At 44.4% G+C, this 19,635-nt stretch overlaps 1 protein-coding gene across 2 annotated transcripts; it reads right to left on the bottom strand.

The window, feature by feature from the left end:
• Nucleotides 1-4,428: 4,428 nt before the first annotated feature.
• Nucleotides 4,429-19,025, bottom strand: Errfi1 (ERBB receptor feedback inhibitor 1). Of its 2 annotated transcripts, XM_076861364.2 has the most exons (4): nucleotides 18,871-19,025; nucleotides 8,084-8,287; nucleotides 7,901-7,974; nucleotides 4,429-7,068 (listed from the first exon to the last, which is right to left on the bottom strand). In XM_076861364.2, the coding sequence occupies exons 2-4, from the start codon at nucleotides 8,203-8,205 to the stop codon at nucleotides 5,885-5,887; spliced, it is 1,380 nt and encodes a 459-aa protein (XP_076717479.2). In that variant the 5' UTR covers nucleotides 8,206-8,287; nucleotides 18,871-19,025; the 3' UTR covers nucleotides 4,429-5,884. The 2 variants fall into 2 exon arrangements, with proteins under 2 accessions (XP_076717479.2, XP_076717481.2); XM_076861366.2 differs by lacking the exon at nucleotides 18,871-19,025 and having other exon boundaries at nucleotides 8,084-10,212.
• Between the last annotated feature and the right edge of the window lie 610 nt (nucleotides 19,026-19,635).

Genomic DNA, 19,635 nt, shown 5'->3' with positions numbered 1-19,635 from the left:
ACCTAGTCTGCAAAGACAAGTCCCTGAGTGCATTTAAGTTTGAACAAAACATGTTTCCTCAAGGACAAGAAAACCTGGACGCTGTAGGACAGGGTTAAAACAGTAGCCCCTTCCTGGCTGGTACAGGTTTCAGATGAAAAAAAGTGTGGCGCTCAAGCCTGTGGTACCTGGAAGCATTTAAAGGAAAACACTCATGGATTTTCAAAGTCAGAAGGTCTTTCCTAGAACTAACACCAATCAGTCTTGCAGGAAACCTGGCAGATGGAAGCCAACACACATGGATTTCACCTTCTCAGGTGCAATGAGCTCACACATGTTTACATGGCAACGTCTTTTAAAAGTTTTATTGGCTTTTTACAAAATGCCTGGCAAAATGGTAACATTAATTTCTTTTTTTTTTTTTTTCATTTCTTTATTTTTTAATTTTTTTTTTTTTTTTTTAGAGAGAGAGAGAGAGAGAGAGAGAGAGAGAGAGAGAGAGAATTTTATTATTTAGTTATCGGCGGACACAACATCTTTGTTTGTATGTGGTGCTGAGGATCGAACCCGGGCCGCACGCATGCCAGGTGAGCGCGCTACCGCTTGAGCCACATCCCCAGCCCGTAACATTAATTTCTAAATTTTTAAAAGTAGGGCCAAAGTTCATTTTATTATTTATTTATTTATTTATTATTTTTTAATCAGATTATCTCTTTTTTTTGAGAGAGAGAATTTTTAATATTTATTTTTTAGTTTTCAGCGGACACAACATCTTTGTTTGTATGTGGTGCTGGGGATCAAACCCAGGCTGCACGCATGCCAGGCAAGCGCACTACTGCTTGAGCCACATCCCCAGCCCCAAAGTTCATTTTAATACTAACTTTTTCTCAACATGAGTATTGGACTGGTGTCATTTTCCTAGTTTTAATAATTAGAGGAGATATTATCATTGGGCAGATCTGGGTAATGGGTACAGGGGATCTCTCCTATTTTTGAAACTTCTCGTGTGCCCATAATGATTTCAAGATAAAAAGTTTTATAAAAACCCTTATGTATGAAACAATTGCTAGGAGCTTATTTTTAAGGAAAAAGCTCTAATATATACTGAGACTATGAGTTATGTGATGAAACTAAGAACCAAAATAGAGAGTAGTTCAAAATACATTTTGATTCTTGGGCTGGGGGCATAGCTCAGTGGTAGATCAAGTGTTTAGGCTAAATGAGACCCTGGGCTCATCACCACCAATACCAAAATAATAGTTTTGGGATTTTTAAAAAAATATATATTGGGGCTGGGATATGGCTCAAGCGGTAGCGCGCCCGCCTGGCGTGCGTGCGGCCCGTGTTCGATCCTCAGCACCACATACAAACAAAGATGTTGTGTCCGCCAAAAACTAAAAAATATTAAAATTCTCTCTCACTCTCTAAAAAAAAAAAAATATATATATATATATATATATATATATATATATATATATATATAGACACAATACCGTTATTTGTTTATCTGTTTTCTTTAATGTGGTGCTGAGGATCGAACCCAGTGTTTCACGTGTGCTAGGCAAACACTCCAACATTGAGCCTAGCCCCAGTTTTTGATTCTTAAACAAGTAGACATATGAGTATTGTTCTCTTTATTCTCATCAACTATGACCTTTCTAGCAGCCTCTCTGCAGTCCCTCTTTTTTTTTAAATGTCCCTAGAAATGAAGAAGTATCCTCTTAAAGATAGTTCTTCCTTCTCCTAACATACTTGAGACCTAGGAAGAAATAAGCAGCGAACTGCATCAGCTTCCATTGGCATGTCTTGGGAATTTAATAAAAACAAGAGGACAGGAGACCCTGGATCACTGCGACCTGGAAACTGACAAAACCCACTGATCACTTGAGCTGGCCTTCTTGACCGTGGCTTCTGTTTCCTTCCACGAAAGGTACCTAATGATCAGCCCCTTGGGCCTGTTCTGGCTCAGGCTCACATGCACCAATGACAGACATGAAGCTCTTCATAGAGAAAGTGCAAGTCCCCCTGGAGCCCAGTGTTCCTGACTTTAGGCCAGTACTTTTGCCAGATGGTACAGGTCTTCTCTGAGGGTATTTGATGATGGCCAGAGCAGCAGCTGACAGACCACGGTTTTCCTACTGGTGTCTGTCTCAGCAACAGTCAGGGGGACTGGAGTTGACCTGCGCGTGGGGACTCTTTAGAATTCAGCTTCCGTGGTGTGTGGTTGGAGAAAACGGCAAACGGTTCCAGCAGTGTGCCGTTAGCATGGCGGCTGGGCACACTGGTTTAGCCATGAAAAATCTGCAAAGAAAGTATATTCTTGCAAAATCAAGGAAAAATGCAAAGAGGAAACCAGAGATGGAACTAAGGAAAGATAACTACAAGACAAAGTAGTGCCGGGGGTGATGCCCAAACTACAAGAGGCAGATGAGGACCAGCCACGCAGTGCTGCATTCAGACATTCGACCCAAAAGTACTTACTCCCCCCAGGGCCAGGCAGCACTGGCTCTAGGACAAGGTCAGGGACAGCTAAGAGTCCCTGCCCCAGAACTGACCCTCTTTCAAAGGGTGGATATACACCACGCCTGTGGCCTGGGACCTGCTCCCCACTTCCCTGGTACCTTTTAGAACACCGTTTTCCTCCCTCTCCACTGCCGGCCATGCTGATCTCTGTTCTGGACCACAGCAGCTTGAGTCCTTCAATGTCCCCTATACATTATGGTTTCCCACAGTGTTCTCCACGCAACAGCAACTGTCATGTTTTCTAAAACAAATTGTCATCAGGCCAGGCGTGGTGGCACATGCCTATAATTCCAATGTAATCCCAATAACTTGGGAGGCCAAGGCAGGAGGATCACAAATTTGAGGCCAGCCTTGGCAACTAAGTGAGACTCCGTCTCAATTGTTTTAGAAAGGATTTGGGGTGTATCTCAGAGACAGTGACCTGGTGCTCACTCCCTAGTATCAAAAAAAAACAACAACAACAAAAAAAAAACAACAAAAAAAAACCTCACCTTTCTTCCCTATTTGGGATCTCTGGAGTGGCCACCACTGCTGTCCCACCATCCAGCCCCCTGCCAGTGTCTCCAGCTTTATGAAGATGCAGCAGTCTCCTACCACAGGATCTCATGGGCTTGCTTCCTCTGCTGTGGGTGCCCACACCCTGACTCACTATCCACCTCCCTCAGCCTCCACTCCAGCCCTCAGAGCCTATCTCTCAAAGGTAGGATGCTCTTTGTCACCTGTCACCCCCACTGCTTGTTATCTTCATAGCACTTTATCTTAAGTTACAATTCTGAACTGCTTTAGAGTGTGGGACAGGGAGGCATTTCTTTTCCCAAGATCCCCCATGCGGCTGGTTAAGTCTGTGGGATGAACTCCCAATGCTCAGGAGTTCCCTGGTAAAATGTGGGAACTGACTCCCAACTTTCAGGTGACCTCCAACAATCTTCGTGTACAGGCCCTTACCCGGTGCCACTCACTGTGGTTTGCATGCAGCTGTCACAAGATAATTCCGCCACCCTGCTTTATCAAGAAAACAGGGTCATATTTTAAGGAATCTGTCCATATACAGCCTCAGAAGAGGGGCTGGAGTTCCGGCCCATGCCACCCCAGCCGAGCCCTCACCTTAACTGAAGAGAAAGCAGGCTCAGCATAGGTGCCCAGCTGAGGTCATGGAGGGTGACCACCCCCACCCAGGAAAGTGAGGGGGATGTCAAAGGCACAGAGAACTGTACCAACAGCTGGTGGACAGATGCTGCCAGGGGCCCCCCTGCTCAGTTAAAGCAACCTCAGATGCCAGTGAGCACAGTCTGCAGCTCCCTGCCAGGCTGGGGACAGGGTACTCTCTGGGTGGCCCCAAACAAGCAAGAAGCAAAGTTGTGGGCCATAGCCATTCAGACCTAGCCCTGAGATTCAAAATCGGTCAGATTCAGTCTGAATGACAGGGCTTGTTCTTTCTACTGCATCCTCCTGGACAGAGACCCCATGACCCCCACCTCCCTGGGTATAACTGCTTCGATAGTTAATACCAGACTCATTCAATTTCTTGATTGTTAAAGGTAAATTATAAGCAGCTCATTTCTACTATACATATTTATTTTACTGCAATTCTAGGGATTGCATGGAGGCACTCTACCAGTGAGCTACATCCCCAGCTCTTTTGATTTTTTTTGTTTTGAGATAGGGTCTCGCTAAGTTGCCAGGACTGGCCTCAAAATTGAAATCCTCTGCCTTGGCCTTCTGAGTACCTGGGACTACAGGTGCATGCCACTGTGCCCAGCTAACTATACACTTTTATGATATCTAAAGACATTCAAATTATCATTTTACAAAATGACAGTAAATTTTAATGTATATTAAACTAAAAAGACTAATTCCCTTTTATTTAAAAAATATAAAGCTATCAAACTGCTTAAGGTATTTTATAAGAGTTTAGGCAAGAAACAGTTTTAACGGTATCATAAATAGTATTATAACTTTATTAAAATGAAAAGACAATATTCAAAATAATGCAACAAAATGAATAAAATCCTTTGTCCAATACTGTACACATAATGCAGAAATCAGTGCATTTTCTAAAGCATGTTTTAACCTTCATTTAGTTCATACTAAAATATAATAAGCTTTAAATAGCTCCAATAATATCATTCAGCAGTTTAAATTGTAAACAGCTTGTTTAACGGTTAAGAGACCACCGCAGTCGTGTCCCCCTGTGAGCGAGCACCTTCTCCTTAGTGCCGTCTACACAAGCAGACCCGTCAGAGGATGTGAAAACACCACCACAAGCCGTGTCTCACTGAGTCTGGAGGCAGCGAGGCACAGCCGGAGGGTTGGGAAGCAGGAAGGTGCTGACGTGGCCTCTGGCGTTAAGACGTGCTGTGCTATTGGTCACAAGTGTTTTACTTAAAAAGCAAACAATCCTAGGAAATACTGAATAGGAACCAGCAACACAAGGCCAGCTTGTGTTGTATCTGTTTATTAATACAGTTCTAAAAAACCCCCACAACACACACCCCCACACAACTCTCAATCGCACAGCCAGCTGCTCCGCTGCTTTGCGAAACTTCCACCCTGAGTGCTGGTGGCCAGCGTGCCTTTCCAGCTGACTCTGTCCTGCGCCGCTGTGTCAAGGCCACACCACAATGGGCCCTGTCAGCATGTGGAAGAAAGCAGGAGCTGTGAGGATATTACCAATTCTCTTATCTTTCTGTTTTTCAAGATGTGAGACATACACAGGTGACAATGGTTGCCAAATAAACTGCTATCCCTCCCCTAAACAGGACAAGAAATCAAACCTGGAAGTGCCAGGCCTTGGGGTGACTCTGAGACTCGGCAGGTGCAGGCACAGTGCAGCATGCGTGCCCTGCTCTTCCTGGAGAGGTGCTGCAAAGATAACTGAGACAGAGCGCGGGCCTGAAAGCCAGAGATAGCCAAGCCGACTAAACAAAATAATTTTTTTATATGATTCTGATCTCAACAATACTGCTTTTTTCTTCCATTTGCTCAATTTTAAGCCCAAGAAGAGCCATTCCTCCAGCTCGAGATTTTATTATTCTGCATATATATTACTCTAACATAGTAACTAACTGGTTAACCTGCAGCTAAGGTCTACGGTTACACCACAAGTTTGTACATAGGTATATAATGTATGCATATCTAAAAGTTTCCCCATCCTTCCCTCCCACCATCACATCTTTATAAATTATAGACTTTTTCTTCAATGTTAACAAAATGAGGGGTTCTCAGAATAGCACCTCACAACTGCTCTAACCCTTTCTCTTTAAGACAGAGTTCAATTATTTCAGTTTACAATCTGACAGACTGTTCTCTGAACCTCGATCAAACTGGAAAATTGAGATCCATCTGCTCCCACGTAACTTCTGTTGAACCACGACTCCCAAGCCTAGGGAGAAACCACATAGGACAAGTGCTTCCGCTTCCCGTGGCTGCCCAGGTCTGTTTTTGCCTTGGAGTCCAGCAGTTCCGTGGTGGAAGGCGCGCTGCAGTCAGCGGGCACTGGCTGGAGACGAGTGCCCGTGTCCACTTCCTCTGCTTCCCTGAAGAACTTCTCGAATCTGTCAAGGTATGGCGGTCTCTCAGGTAGTAGGTAATAATGCGTTGAACTGACCTTCTTCCCATTTTCAATTATGGGCAGGATGCAGGGAACCTTGTTGGCAGACCCCTCGCTGTTCTGTCTTTGCAGGGCTTTGCTGCTGACGTACTTGGGGTTGGGGGCAAAGCTCTGTGTCGGGGGCATGACCCCATTGAGGTACGATGGAAGGCTTTTAGGACTTGGCGTGCGGGAGTTACTCCTGGACAAAGGTTCTCTCGGTGGCACTTTGGGAGGCCTGTCTTCGTCACTGTAGGTGCTGGAAGTGACCTCTGCAGACCACCGTCTGTAGTCTGGCTTTACTGGCCGGGGAGGTATGGGAACCCTGGGAGGAATCTCAGGTTTGTCTTCATCAGAGTTAGGAGAAGCTCTGTGGGTATAGCTGGATACCCGAATGGCTGGTTTGCTAAAGGACCCAGCTGGGCCCGAATGAGACCTTCTTAATCTGCGGTGGGTTTGAGGTGGAGGATGATTCGGATTTGAGACACCTCCGATTTGGTCAGATGTGTGGCTAAGATCTGCTGCAGAAACAGCTGGGGTGTCAAAATACGCATAGTTGATCTGTCCACACCCACGGAAGCTTCGCCTACCAGGAACATCATATTTGAAATCAGAAAGTGCACAGTCTTCTAGAAGGAAGTCTGTATCTGAGCTAGTTAGGAATTCCACCTCACAGTCTGTGTCGTCCAGAGAGAGGTCTTCGGAGATGGGCAGTGGTGGGAGGGGCCGAGAGCCCCGCTCACAGGGAGCTGCACAGGGGAAGGGGGAGGGGCAGGGCTTCATGGGTGTGAGCGGAGGCGTGGATGTGCAGAGCCCATTCACCGAGAGCTTCCTGAAGCCACAGACAACTGGATCCTCTTCACGCTGTCCCATACTGTCACTGGGGGGAATGATAAGAGGGGGCAGGCTGGACTTTTGAGATGGACCATTTTCCACAAAGGAGCAGCCATTCATTGGAGCCGACTGCGAAGTGTGCCCTAGAAGGAACAAGGGACGTCCATAAGGATCAATGACCCTGTACCTGCTGAGAGACAAGAGCTCTTCACTGCGACCCTGAGAACACCCATGGGACTGCCATGGGTGTAATTAGAGCCTGAGATGGGAACACACGTGACCTGGTTCAAAGAACAAACTATCTCTTCCATCTCCCTTGGACATGTGCATGGCACACACCCACACATCTGAGACAAGTTTTGTGACGTGTGCAAAATTCGCAGAAGATGAACAGCATATAATTTACATGAGTACCATGCTACACCGGCTTTGCCATTTAATACATGCGACACTCCAAGGCACACTGGGCATGACAGAGAGAAGACAAGGTCCTTACTGCCAGCATGTCACAACACTGAGTGAACAGACTCACAGTGTGTTCACCTGACAAGCAGCTCAACAAAAACCCAAGGAGCATAATGTTCACATTGAAAGTATCACACACACACACAGTTTTTTATGTTTTAACATTTAGACTACTTTCATTTATTGCTTTCAAAGATGCATTTAATACTACTAATAAAGAGGAAATCTTGTCCAAAGTTTCTAAAGTTTAAATATGCATCATGGCTGGCAAGAACTCATTCTTGATTTTACAAGATCACACTTCCATAAATTAAGTTCTCCTTAGGGATCAGTGACCCACGATAAAAGCCACTGAGTACAAAAGCTGGAGAAAAACAGTTAGCTCCACATCTGCTGCCACTAGGGGTCAGACCACCGTCGGACACAGCTCAGTTTTCCTCCTTACAAAACACTGCTGCAGGGCCAGCCAAGGCCACCACTGCTAGCTCCCCTGACTTTCAGAATACATACCAACGGACGGGAGATGCTCCTGAGGAGAGCTCAGACTGTAGGCCATGGTTATTGGGTCAATATTTAAGAAGTTACTGAAAAGAAAGGAAAACACTTTGATCATAAACAAGCAGCAATCACATCCTCTAGGTCCCTCCAGTCGCACAGGTCCACAGAGCACGGGGCACTGCATTCTCTACTTACTGTCCAAACTCACTGCGACTGCCCCAGCAGGTCTTCCTGTTCCCCATGGCCTGGCCATTATGCAGAAATCCAGTTTTCAATGGGACTCTGATCTCCTGAGCAGCAACTCCTGCTGTTGACATTGTGCTGTATAGGGAGCCTCCGAATCCGATTCCGAATTGGTGAAGCCCAGGGATTTTTAAGTCAACCAGTAGCTTTCATTCCCTGAGGGTGGGTTGTGGGGATGGAGAAGAGGTAAGAGAAAAAAGGAAACAACTCAGAAACACGTTTCTTAGGACAGTCTAAACCTCAGCACGAGTGGGTTCACAGGGAATCTGGGGCGTGAATGGAACAGGAGTCGCTGTAGGCGTCTGCCTCATTCTACTTCTCAGGAGGGAACCCCAACACAGACACTAAGAATAGCAAGATTTGAAATGTTTTCCCAAAACAAGAAACAATCAGTTGCTGGGAAAATAGACCTTTTACTACAGAGCAAGCCCAGAACTACACAACCAATCCCACAGATTCCAGGCACATGGCCTCCCTCTAAACCAGCAAGGCAAGGCTGCTCTGGGCTTGAAGCTCAGGGGAATCTTGCAGATTCCTCACAAGCTAAAAAGGCAATTTCAGAAGTCACTATTTCACACTGCAGAGCTAGTTAGCACTCACTAGACCCCCACATTCTTGACAAGGGAGTCTGGGCACCCCACAGATTAGCATTCACATGGAGTCTGTATTTCAGGGTTGCCACAGAAGAGAGATTCTCCAGATATTGCTTGTTCAAAAAAGAAATCATTATATATGAAGACACTAATTTCCATTAGTGAAAATCAAGTTCTGCAAGATGAGTGGCTCCAGCACAGCTTCGTCCCTCCCTGTCAAAGACAAACTGAGAGGTACATTCTTTACATTCTCCTTTGTGAAATGCCCAGTAATTCACGTCCTGCCTGGCTGCAAGGCATGGATTACAAAGGCTAAGTACATTTTTCTTAAAACTAACAGCTCCTAAACTTTAGGAACCCCCTTGTTGTATGTCACAGGTCCAGAGTCCCTGCAGCCTCTTTTTAGTTTTACTTTAGGATTCGCTGCATCACAAGCATTAAGGAGCATCCGCTACAGTTCATTTATTCACATGCACTTAGACAAGAGTTTAGGCCTTTTCCCCTTGACACTGGAATGCTCTCAACTATCTGTGTGACACTTACACACTACAACACTGGCTCACTAAGCATCTCTAGTCACTCTCTAAAAGCCTGCACACCTACCACGTGCTACAGCTGTGCCAAGGACTCAGGATGACAGAAGGTGACTAGGACACCTCTGCGGTGGAGGGGTGCACAGGTTTAACTGCTCAGCAACTTAAAATCCATTATTTATAAATCTGTCACCTCCTATCAGTGCACAGGAACAGACTGTGCCCCAATCACCACCCCTGCCAATTGCCTCTTTAATCTTCAGTGTCTGAAACATTAACAAGTGCTCAATAACTGAATGTTGAATGGATTTACAGTGTCCTCTGATTATCATACCAATTAAGTGGATACAGTTTTTAAGGTAGAGGGAATTATAAAACTAAAGATCCAAAACCACACTCTGCAACGTCTATTGTTTTTTTAACATTAAGAAGGAATGTGGAGGGCTGGGGTTGTGGCTCAGGGGTAGAATAATTGCGTAGCATGCATAAGGCACTGGGTTTGATTCCCAGCAATATATAAAAATAAAACAAATAAAATAGAAGTATTGTGTTCATCTGCAATGAAAAAAAAATTTAAAAAAAAAGAAGGAATGTGGATATTGTAATTTTAAAAATTTCAGCGACAAAGGAGCATGTGTCCCAATTCTTCTCAGGATAAATTTTCAGTGAAAAATTATCAATAAATTATCAATATCAATGATAAAAATTTAGAGTTTCAAATTATATCTGGTTCTAATTCTCTACATTTGACTCTCCCCAATTAGCCGTTTAAATGTACTAGAGAGAGAGATTTTACCACAGGTTTAAAATATTATTTCAATCAATTTTTCTTTAAATCAGTCTCTAAAAGATATATGATAAAGAAAAAAATCTGTCATTTAAGAAATCTAAATCACCAGGAAGTCTCTTGAAGTCCCTTTCAAGATTACTGAAATGAGGCAAATTCGTTATTTACTTACCCGCAGGTAAAGCTCTAAAAAAAAATTTAAAAACCAATTTAAAAAATGGCTAGCCTCTCCCTCTGTATGCTCAGCCCAGTAGTTTATCAGGCTTTTTCTAAGCGTTCTACAAGCACTGGCAGGACTACAGGGAAAGTGTCTGTGGTAACGTAAAAACGAAAGGCAAGATAGGAAGAAGAATATGGTATTTAAGTAGTTTGAAAGCACACGTTTGAAGATTGTTCATCCAGATTACAGGAAAAGGCTGCGGGGGATTCTGGAGGCCCAACCCCCACCTGTCGGCTAGCCAACAAGTACTACTAGTAATTACTGTGTGTCAGCCTCCTAGTGCCATCTAAATCTCAGCTTTCAACAGAATGATTGTGTAACTATCGCCTCTGCCGAAATTGCTTTGGAATTCTGAACCGACGTTTCAATGGTCACTTAAAATTATTTGTATGTTCTAGAAAAAGTTATTTTTTTATTCATTGTTTCCATCACCTACTTGTTAGCTTTCTTAAGAAAAAAATTTTTTTAGTATAAAAAGAATTGTGTTCACTGAGCCAGCTCACTTCTGACCACAATAGTGTCTTTGTGTATTCATAGAAGGTGACCTGCCTCTAAATTTCAATGGGGAATTGTGAATGGGCCATGTTATGAAACTGTCCGAACTGCCTACTTGCTTGCATGGGAGAAGCCAGGAGGGCAATGGAATTGTCACGTTCTCTTCTTTTGGAAAATAACTTCAAAATGTAAACACCCACAGAGCAATGGTGCCATAGGTTTGGAAGAAAGGTTTTCAGAAACTGTTCTTCAGATGAGAATGAGACCACCTAAAAACCAAGTATCCAGCCTGTATATTCCTTGTGTGTGTGGGAGGGGGGTGAGTTGGGGGGTATCAACCAGTTTGGCCAACCTCTAGCTAAAAAGAAATAAATTCTGCTCAAGTAAAATCTGAATAATGCTGCAGTGTTTCAAACTTTATCTGGTTCCTCAGAACTGTAAAACTAGTTCTGCATTACATTAGGAAAGCAATTACAAAAACAAACCTAGGTGGGGAAAATCAATACCTAGAATACAAGATGAGCCATTCTGTTATGAAATGCAAAAATAGGAAAGCAATGCTAATCCAGCAGCACGGTTTACACCAGGATCCAAATAACATTCAGCACAACAACTTTTCTTCTGTATTTATGAACTAAACTTCAGCTTTTTTAGTGGGTCAAAAATTGAGGTAAATACTAACCTCAGATGTGAATTCTTCTTCTTTTTTTTTTTTCCGTTTTTCTATTAACATCAATTTTTAAAAAATTGGTGGGGGGGACTTAAAATCATGTGTTTTTCAAGTCTCATTTTATTTTCTCTTTACCCCTCCCCAACAGCCAAGTTTTGACTTATTTCACCTCGACACAGACAGTTCCTGAACAGAGGATTCCAGCCTGGCTCAGGCTTCAACTCTGCATTTCCTATTGTCTGGTGATTATCTTTCCACTTGGATGGTCCCCTGGCATCTCAAACTCTACAAACCAAACTCCTCCTTCCTCTTACCTCCCTCCCTCCCCTCCCCTCCCCTCCCCTCCCCCCCCTCCCCCCAGCTCTAGTCCAGGAGGATCACACTTCTCCCAGTTAAGGCCGCTAAGCTCCACAGACTGTCTACGTTCTTTCTCAAATTTACCCTCCTTCCACTCACTGGCACCACTATGCCTCCAGTCTGAAAATGCCCAACCCACACTACATACCAGTACCCAGTCAGTGTTCCTTAACTACCTCTCAACCAAGAGCCTCCCCTACTCAGGAGCCTTGGAAGCTCCTTCAGTCCTGCTGGCTCCAACACAGGCCTGCACACCACGGCCCAACCTTCCTTTCTAGCTCTGGCTTCTCTTTCCTCCAAAAGCTTAGAATCCAACTTATGCCTTCAGGCAACTCTTCTTATGCTGTCTTTGCCAAAAACCCTCCCTTTTATGAAAAGCCAAGGCAGTGTCTCTGTTCCTGGGTTATTTTGTGCTGTACCCAGATTCTCCTCTCAGCCCCGTCTCCCAGGACAGGAGTGGTGTCTGACTTGACTTTTCTTTCTGTGGCTCCTGGCATCACTCACTTCTAATTCACACTTATTAATGACGCTGAGAAAATATCCACCTCATGCTTTAAAAAGCAATTATGTGAAAGTTTCACAGAGGCTGACTGTCAGCAAAGAACTAGGAAAAAGCAAAGATTTGTAAAGAGATAAACTTAACCCATGCTGGAGAGAGAGGCTGCCAGTAATAATTTAACGAGTTTAGATCTCCTCAGTTCATTTCCAAAATCCAAAGCAGACAGTTTGCAGACTGAGTAAAAACGTCAAGCTTCAGTGGTTAACAGCACAGCTTCCTAAATTGGTTCCTGTTACTGTGTACTTGCTTAAAGCAATCAGGGGAGTATTTTCTGAAAACAATGAATTTTACCTTCTCTTACATACTATTCCTTCTGGATTACAATGCATCTACTGTGTTTTTGCTGCTAAATTTAATGTTACTTTCTTTAAAAAAAAAAAAAAAAAAGTCAGGGGCTGGTGTTGTGGCTCAGAGGTAGCGCACTCGCCTAGTATGAGTGAGGCACTGGGTTCAATCCTCAGCACCACATAAAAATAAAGATATTGTGTCCACCTATAACTAAAAGGTAAATATTAAAAAAAAAAAAAAAGTCAAACCAAATGCACACTGAACACCTCCTTTACTAAGGTGAAATCACTTGCCTTTAGCTTGAGGACAGTCTCTTTGAAACTGCTCCCCCCCACCCTTCTCTCTCTCAGGCTACCTTACTGCAGTAACCTAGATATGCTTACCTTGCCACCAGATCTCATTAATAAATCTCAGGAGCAATCCACACAAGGAGGAGGGGCACATTTTTGTCATACAACTCATCCAGTTCTGCCCAGTGCTTCCTTATTTAAGAGTGTGATGTAATTTCCTTCTTTCAATCTGGTTCTAGAACCTGATTTCTGTTTATTCAGGGTGATAAATGGTCTTTTCAGCTGCATTTAACAATTACCTACCTAACTATTACCACAGCCAGGGAAGACATAAGGTAACTACATTTACAACACAAGTTTATAAAAAGAAACTTATTTAGGTCCTCCCCCAATATACCAATGTCTGCATATTTATGTTCAAATTTTATTGTGATTAATGTCTGAAGCACTTGTAATCAGGCTATTGACACATTAAGCATAAATGTTTGCTATTTTAATGGAATTTTATTAATAATCTAAGCTTACTAATTTGATATTCATCTACATGTTCAGTTTTTATGATAGCTACACAGTTGAATAACGTGAATTTATTTGCTGAAAGAAAAAGGACACTTCATAGATTTTCTAAAAACAAATGCCTCAATTCAGATTTCAGATTTCATTTTAATAGGCTATGATTTGGAGGTAGGGAAAAAAGGAAGCAAGTTAGGAAAATTGCCTTCACTGTACTCTGCTGCCACAGAAAAGCAGAAATAGTCTTTACATGGAAGACCTTTTAAAGAAAAATGCAATTAAAATATTCATGCATGAATTCAAGTAAAACTTTATGGTTTCACTAAATATTAAAACGTAGTTCAAAATGATGAGAATGAACATTTGTGTCTGTTTTTATAGCTCCATTCCTTGGAGGCCCTTTAACATCCTCAGCACATAACAGGCCATTTGTAGGTGGTAAAAATGTAGGCAACAAGGAAAATAATTTATCTTCAGACTATCAAAATTAAAATTAAATGACATAATTTCTTTGATAATTTGGAAACTTTCCAGCCAAAAGAAATGGCCTATCCGATCAACTACCATAATCAATAGTCTTTTGATTCACTTAGTCCCAAGTGATTTTAATTGGGTAGCAGAAAAATAGAACAGAAATATATTCTTTTGTCCTTTGTACTTTTCCTACAAAGCACAAGAATCAAGTTAGTCATATATATATATTTTATATGTGTATATGTGTGTGTATATGTACATACACAGAAGGTAGAAAATATTCTATTTTGACATACACATACAATAGACCTATGACTGTGAAAGGTTCATGAATTCTACTGCAATCAACGAGAATGAGCACAATGGTCTAAGCTTAGGAAGTTAGTCTTGAAAGCTTCAAATTTATTTAACAAGCATTCAAGTCACCCAGTGGGTAACTCCAGACTGTTAGAATGAATACATAATCATTAGTAATAACTAACATTCATTGGACACTTATCTGCCAGGCATTGTTCTAAGGGCTTTGTGTGTATATTAATTTATTTAATGCTCTCATCAACCCTGTGAAGTGGGTCATCATTACTACTCTTATTTATAGATGAGGGGCTTGAGGCACAGAGAGTTAAGGAACTTGCTTCAGGTCAAACATGGTGAGAGGCAAGGCCAGGACTTAGGCCAGGAAGCCTGGCTTCAAAGTCCAGGTTTTGACCACCACACCACTGCCTCTTCCAGTCCTTCAGGCTATTCAAACTGGCGGGGTAAGATCTGACCAAGCATAACACTTCACCTTTATGGGTAGTGCAGATAAACTTTTGGGGGCATTTTGGTTGATAAATAGTTTTTCTGGGATAGCCTGTAGGCTATGAAAGTTCCTGTTTTTCCTGTAATCCTAGAGACTTGGGAGCCTGAGGCAGAAGGATCACAAGTCTGAGGCCAGACTCAGCAACTCAGTAAGACCCTGTCTCAAATTAAAATTTAAAAAGGGTCTTTTTACCACTGATGTAGCTCAGTGGTAGAGGGACCCTAGGTTCAATCCCTTAAAAAAAAAAAAAAAAAGAAAGAAAGAAAAAAGAAAAAAAAAAAAAAGAAAAGGTCCTGTTCTACTTCAACTCCCCCAAATTTTCCTTATTAAAAGTCATTAATTGTACATCTGGCCTAGCATCTAAATGGGTGGGTAAAGGTATCAGTCTGACCTTCTATTATGACCACGTGCAACAATTCTTTTGAAGCCCTCAATCTTTAATGATAGAGTGATGCCCCATCATGATGTAACCTGTTACAACATAGTATTTGATATAGCATAGGTCTGTCTTTACTCGTAAAAGGGGTTACTACATATACCCAACGGGCCTTTTCTAACATACCCCTACAGCACGGATCCTAATGATGGCATTATAATCAGGCTTTATGGTAAAATCTGGAATTTAACAACAATAGAATATATTCGTAAAGCACTGTATGAATTACAAAGCACTTTCTCCAACATTATCTCACTTGATCCCCACAACATCCCTCTAAGAAGAGTTAGGGATTATAATCTCCAGTTTGCAAATGAGGAAACCAAGTGAGGTGAAACCTCCTGCTATGAGCAAAAGGGCTGGCAGGGCTCTTCTGCCCAGCACACACTCACTGCCTCTGCTTTCTACAGCATCTTCCTTTCAGGAGCAACTTGCTTCTCTGCCTAACATTGTTTATTAATGGGGAAACTGAAGCAAATAGTTGCTAAGTGCAATGCTAAGTGCTGGCTAACTACAGAGATAGGAAGTGTAACTCAGTGTTCAGATCAGAAACTTTTTTTTTCAGTACTGGGGCTCAAACCAAGTGCTCTACCACTGAGCCACATCTCCATATCTCAGCTCAAATTCTTAGCCGCCATGCATTAATTCTTTTCACAAATACTTATCAAACACTTGTTCTGGACTGGATACTATGCTAGGTGAAAAACTGATGTGGTTGCTGCCTGATGGAAATTTCTGATCTAATGAGGGAGGAAAATGACATATAAGCAATCAAACAATTCCAGCAATTTCAGATTGTGATAACTTTCAAGGAAACAGAGTACAGTGACAGGATAAGGAGGTAGAAGAGAACGTATTTATACAGGAGGTCAAGAAAGGCCTCAATCAGCAAGGGACTTTTCAAATAGAGTTATAAAGAATGGAAAAGCAGCTGTCAGTTGGGAGAAGAGCCTTCCACAGAGGGCAAAACTGTTTCTAACAAGCAATCTGTAGCTAGGTAAGTTTCCTATCTGTGGGTCATTAATAAGAGCTTTTGAACAATGCTGTCTAATCCCTGCCATTCCATTTCCAAGTTGAAAAGAAGTCTAATTCCTGTAGCCCAAGTCCCACATTTTAAAGATATATTCACTGAGGTCTAGAAGATTGTGGTCTTTTTGTAATACTGCCCAATTTCTTTTTCCTATAAGTTTTTTTCCCCCCTCTTCATTCTAATACTAAAAACTAAACTTGGAAACTATAGAGGAATAAACAGAAAAATAGAGAGGAGGAGGACATATATCTTTTAGCGGAGGGTTCCCTTCCTGTCACCGTGTCACCATTTCAAGTCCTCAGCCCATAGGTTGCTGCTCCTCCCCAGACAGACCTTGTGAAGGTTTTCCCTTTGATTTACAAAGGGGCTTCATAATATACTGCCCAATTTTATGACATAAAAAGTTGGATTTGTCAATGAAGACTCCTAATCTCAAAATCTTTTTTCCTCTCAACATTTGAAATCAGAATCTCACACTCCCTTTTCTCTCTCTCTTAACACTAATTCTCTATTAAGTTAGCAATTTACATTTAGGAGCCTGAAATTTACCAGTTTTATGTACCTTTACAAAGCATGTGTTTATTCTGTGCGAATAAGGCCAGAATACCACAACTGGACTGTGTTTATCTAGTAAGCTGGTTCTTCATTCGCTTTTATAAAGTATGGCCAAACACCTGAAGAGTGTGCTGAGGGTGCCCGATGATGAGGTACCAATTCATATTTATTTAGATTATGAGCAGAGTTGCTTCTCTGGTAGAGGGAGCCTACGACATTCAAATTCCTGGGATTACCCTGGGCACCACCTTTCCCCTCCTCTGCTCACCTTTCTAAAGCAACTTGATGGTATGTTGACAATCAGGTCAGTCTCAAGCATGTTAGATTGTACCTGTAATTTAGGCAACTTGCTTTTAAAAGCTACCATTAGTATAAGCAGAAAGGAAGTATTATCTAGTTTAACTTCTGAGCAGCAGCAGTGAAGAGTTATTTTCACATAAAAACTCAAAACCACAGCATAATTAAACCTCACAAAAGGGTAAGCAGTATCTACTGTGAACTAAAAATAGGAAAAAGAATTCACTGAAAACAAACATTTCAACTTCAAATATGAATTCGGACATTTCACAACAGCCATAAAAAATAGATTTGCTTTCCAACCCTTATCAGTGACTAGTCCAATCCTGCTGAGCCTTAAAATGTAAAACATGCTTCCGTGCATTTATTTATCAATATCAACTCTGTGCAAGGCTGCCTAAGATAAAAAGCTGTACAAGGCAGAGTTCCTGCCTGCCCTTAAGGAGTTTACCATCTAATATAACTGCCAGGTTATAAACTGATAGTTAAGACTTCTCTTATCTATCAGTAAATGTCCACCAGAACACAGTGAAAAGAAGCTCTGCAGGAAGTGAGGGAATGCAAATCAAGTCTGAAATCCATACTAAAATCTATGTTTTTCTTTTCAAACCTGCTAATACCCAGAAAAGGGATGGGTTGATAATATACTTAGCAGGCTAGCAAGAAACCAGCTTTTAGTTGGGGCTTTGCAAAAATTTGGTCTTCTGCTGATATAGGTACCTGTCTTTGGTCTGTTTAAGTAAAATGTCTCTGAAAATTAATGACAATTATGTCAAGAAATACAACTTAAAAAAAAAAAAACAAGACTCGGTATAGTGAACTTAGATGTTTCAGATTCAACAAAGATGTATCTACTGCATCCTTGGAGATATACAAAAGCTTGAAACTTTGCAGAACTCTTGTTCTTCAGGAGGGGAAAAAAAAAGGGCATTTTAAACCTCACCTTTCTTCACCTCTGACAGTTGCCTAGAAACCAGTCCTGCCCTACCTGTATTGCAGGTGTACCTGAAGTCACCAACACATCTCTTTTAAAGCTACAGTCTCTATTCTGACTGCACTACTTAAGTTCATGACTAACAATCTATTCACATTTTTATCAGGGAAGAGACTGGTTTCTTTCAAGTAATGATGAAATCCTAATAAAGACCTAGGAAGCACCGATACAGCACCAATCATGGTCAAGGAGTCGTCTAATTTGCACCAGGATGTGATATATAAGTACACGAAATTCCCGGCCAGCTTTCAGGTTCTCAGCACGGAATCCCGCAGTGCCCTTAAAGAGCGCGATTCTACACGAGGAGGGAAAGAACACGAAACAACTCGGGTCAATTTACAAATACAGACCGAGGAAACGACCTGGGCGCCGAGAGCTCCGGCAGAGGGACGGAGGCCGGCCGCGACCGAGAGCCGGGGCCGCCGCCCACCGGAGCGTCCCCGGCAGGGTTCACGGGCGCTCGGGTTCGACCGGGCACGCAGCCCGGGCGGGACACAAACGGAGCGCGGGCCGCACGAGCCCGCCGCCGCCCCGCGCCCTCCGCAGGCACCCGGTGCCCGGCGGGGACGCGTACAGGGCCCCGGGGCGAGGGGCGAGGGGCGAGGGGCGCGCCGAGGGTCGCCGGCACCCACGCCCGCGCCGGGGCGAGCTCGGGCCCGGCCCTCCGCACGCCGCGAGAAACGCCCGGCGCGGGCCCGCCCCTGCCCCTCGGCGCGTCCCGGAGCAGCTCGGCGTCGCGGCGGCCCTGTCCGCTCACCCCACGTCCCCGCCCCGCGGAGCCGCCCGCGCAGGGCCCGAGGGGCGCCGCGCCGCCCGTCCGCCCGTCCGCAGCGCCGAGCGCCTTACCCCGGGGGAGCGGCGGCTGCCCCACGGCGCCCTCCCGCGCATGACCGGCAGGCCGGCTCAGAGCCGCGGGCTCCGGGGCCCGGACATCGCGCAGGCGCCTCGCCACTCGCTCCTTCGCTCGCTCGCTAGCCCTCCCGCTCGCGCCGCCTGCCTCGCACTCGGCCGCCGCCGCCGCCGCCGCCGCCGCTGAGTATTTAGCGTAAGCGCGGAGCGTGACGTCAGCCCACCGCCCCGCCCCCGCCGCGCAGCCAATCCGGGCGGCAAGCCGCTTAAAGGGGCGATGCTGGGCTGGAGCTGCTGCTGGGGCCCGGAGGCGTCGCGGGAGGCCCCCGGCTCGCTGCAGGCCCCTGGCTCTTCGCCTTCGTGAATCCGGGCAGCCGCCCCCGACAGCCTAGACGCAGGGTTTTCTCAGAAGTCTGCGCGCAGCCGGCCTCGCGCGGAATTTCCCCCAGTTCCCCGCCCCCGGGGATAGAGCGGGCCGTCCTCTCCTGCGGGAGCCGGGCGGACGGGACCAGGACCCGGACGGGGCGAGGGCAGCGCCTGCGAGGCCGCAGCTCGGGACGGGGCGGGACGGCGAGGGACTCGGAGGGGCTAGGGGACGTGAGGGGCGGGGCAGGGCAGTAAGGGACAGGAGGGATAGCAAGGGACTGTGAGGGACGGGAAGGGATGGTGAGGGACGGCGGGGAACGGGGAGGGATGACCCTTTAGGTCGGTGAGGGGCAGGGGAGGGTTGTGGGGACAACACGGCACAGTGAGGGGTGGCGC

This window comes from Callospermophilus lateralis, chromosome 7 (assembly GCF_048772815.1).
Source record: "Callospermophilus lateralis isolate mCalLat2 chromosome 7, mCalLat2.hap1, whole genome shotgun sequence".
Lineage (NCBI taxonomy): Eukaryota > Metazoa > Chordata > Mammalia > Rodentia > Sciuridae > Callospermophilus > Callospermophilus lateralis.
The sequence above is the reverse complement of the archived record's forward strand: the minus strand, read 5'-3'. Positions and strand labels throughout refer to the sequence as shown.

Bases quoted from the DNA above. Each gene is read 5' to 3' on its own strand.
- Errfi1 (XM_076861364.2), bottom strand. From the start codon at position 8,205: ATGTCAACAGCAGGAGTTGCTGCTCAGGAGATCAGAGTCCCATTGAAA. The intron at 7,975-8,083 runs GTAAGTAGAGAA...CTTTCTTTTCAG, and splicing joins AGTCGCAGTGAGTTTGGACA to TAACTTCTTAAATATTGACC. The intron at 7,069-7,900 runs GTATGTATTCTG...TGTTCCTTCTAG, and splicing joins GGAGCATCTCCCGTCCGTTG to GGCACACTTCGCAGTCGGCT.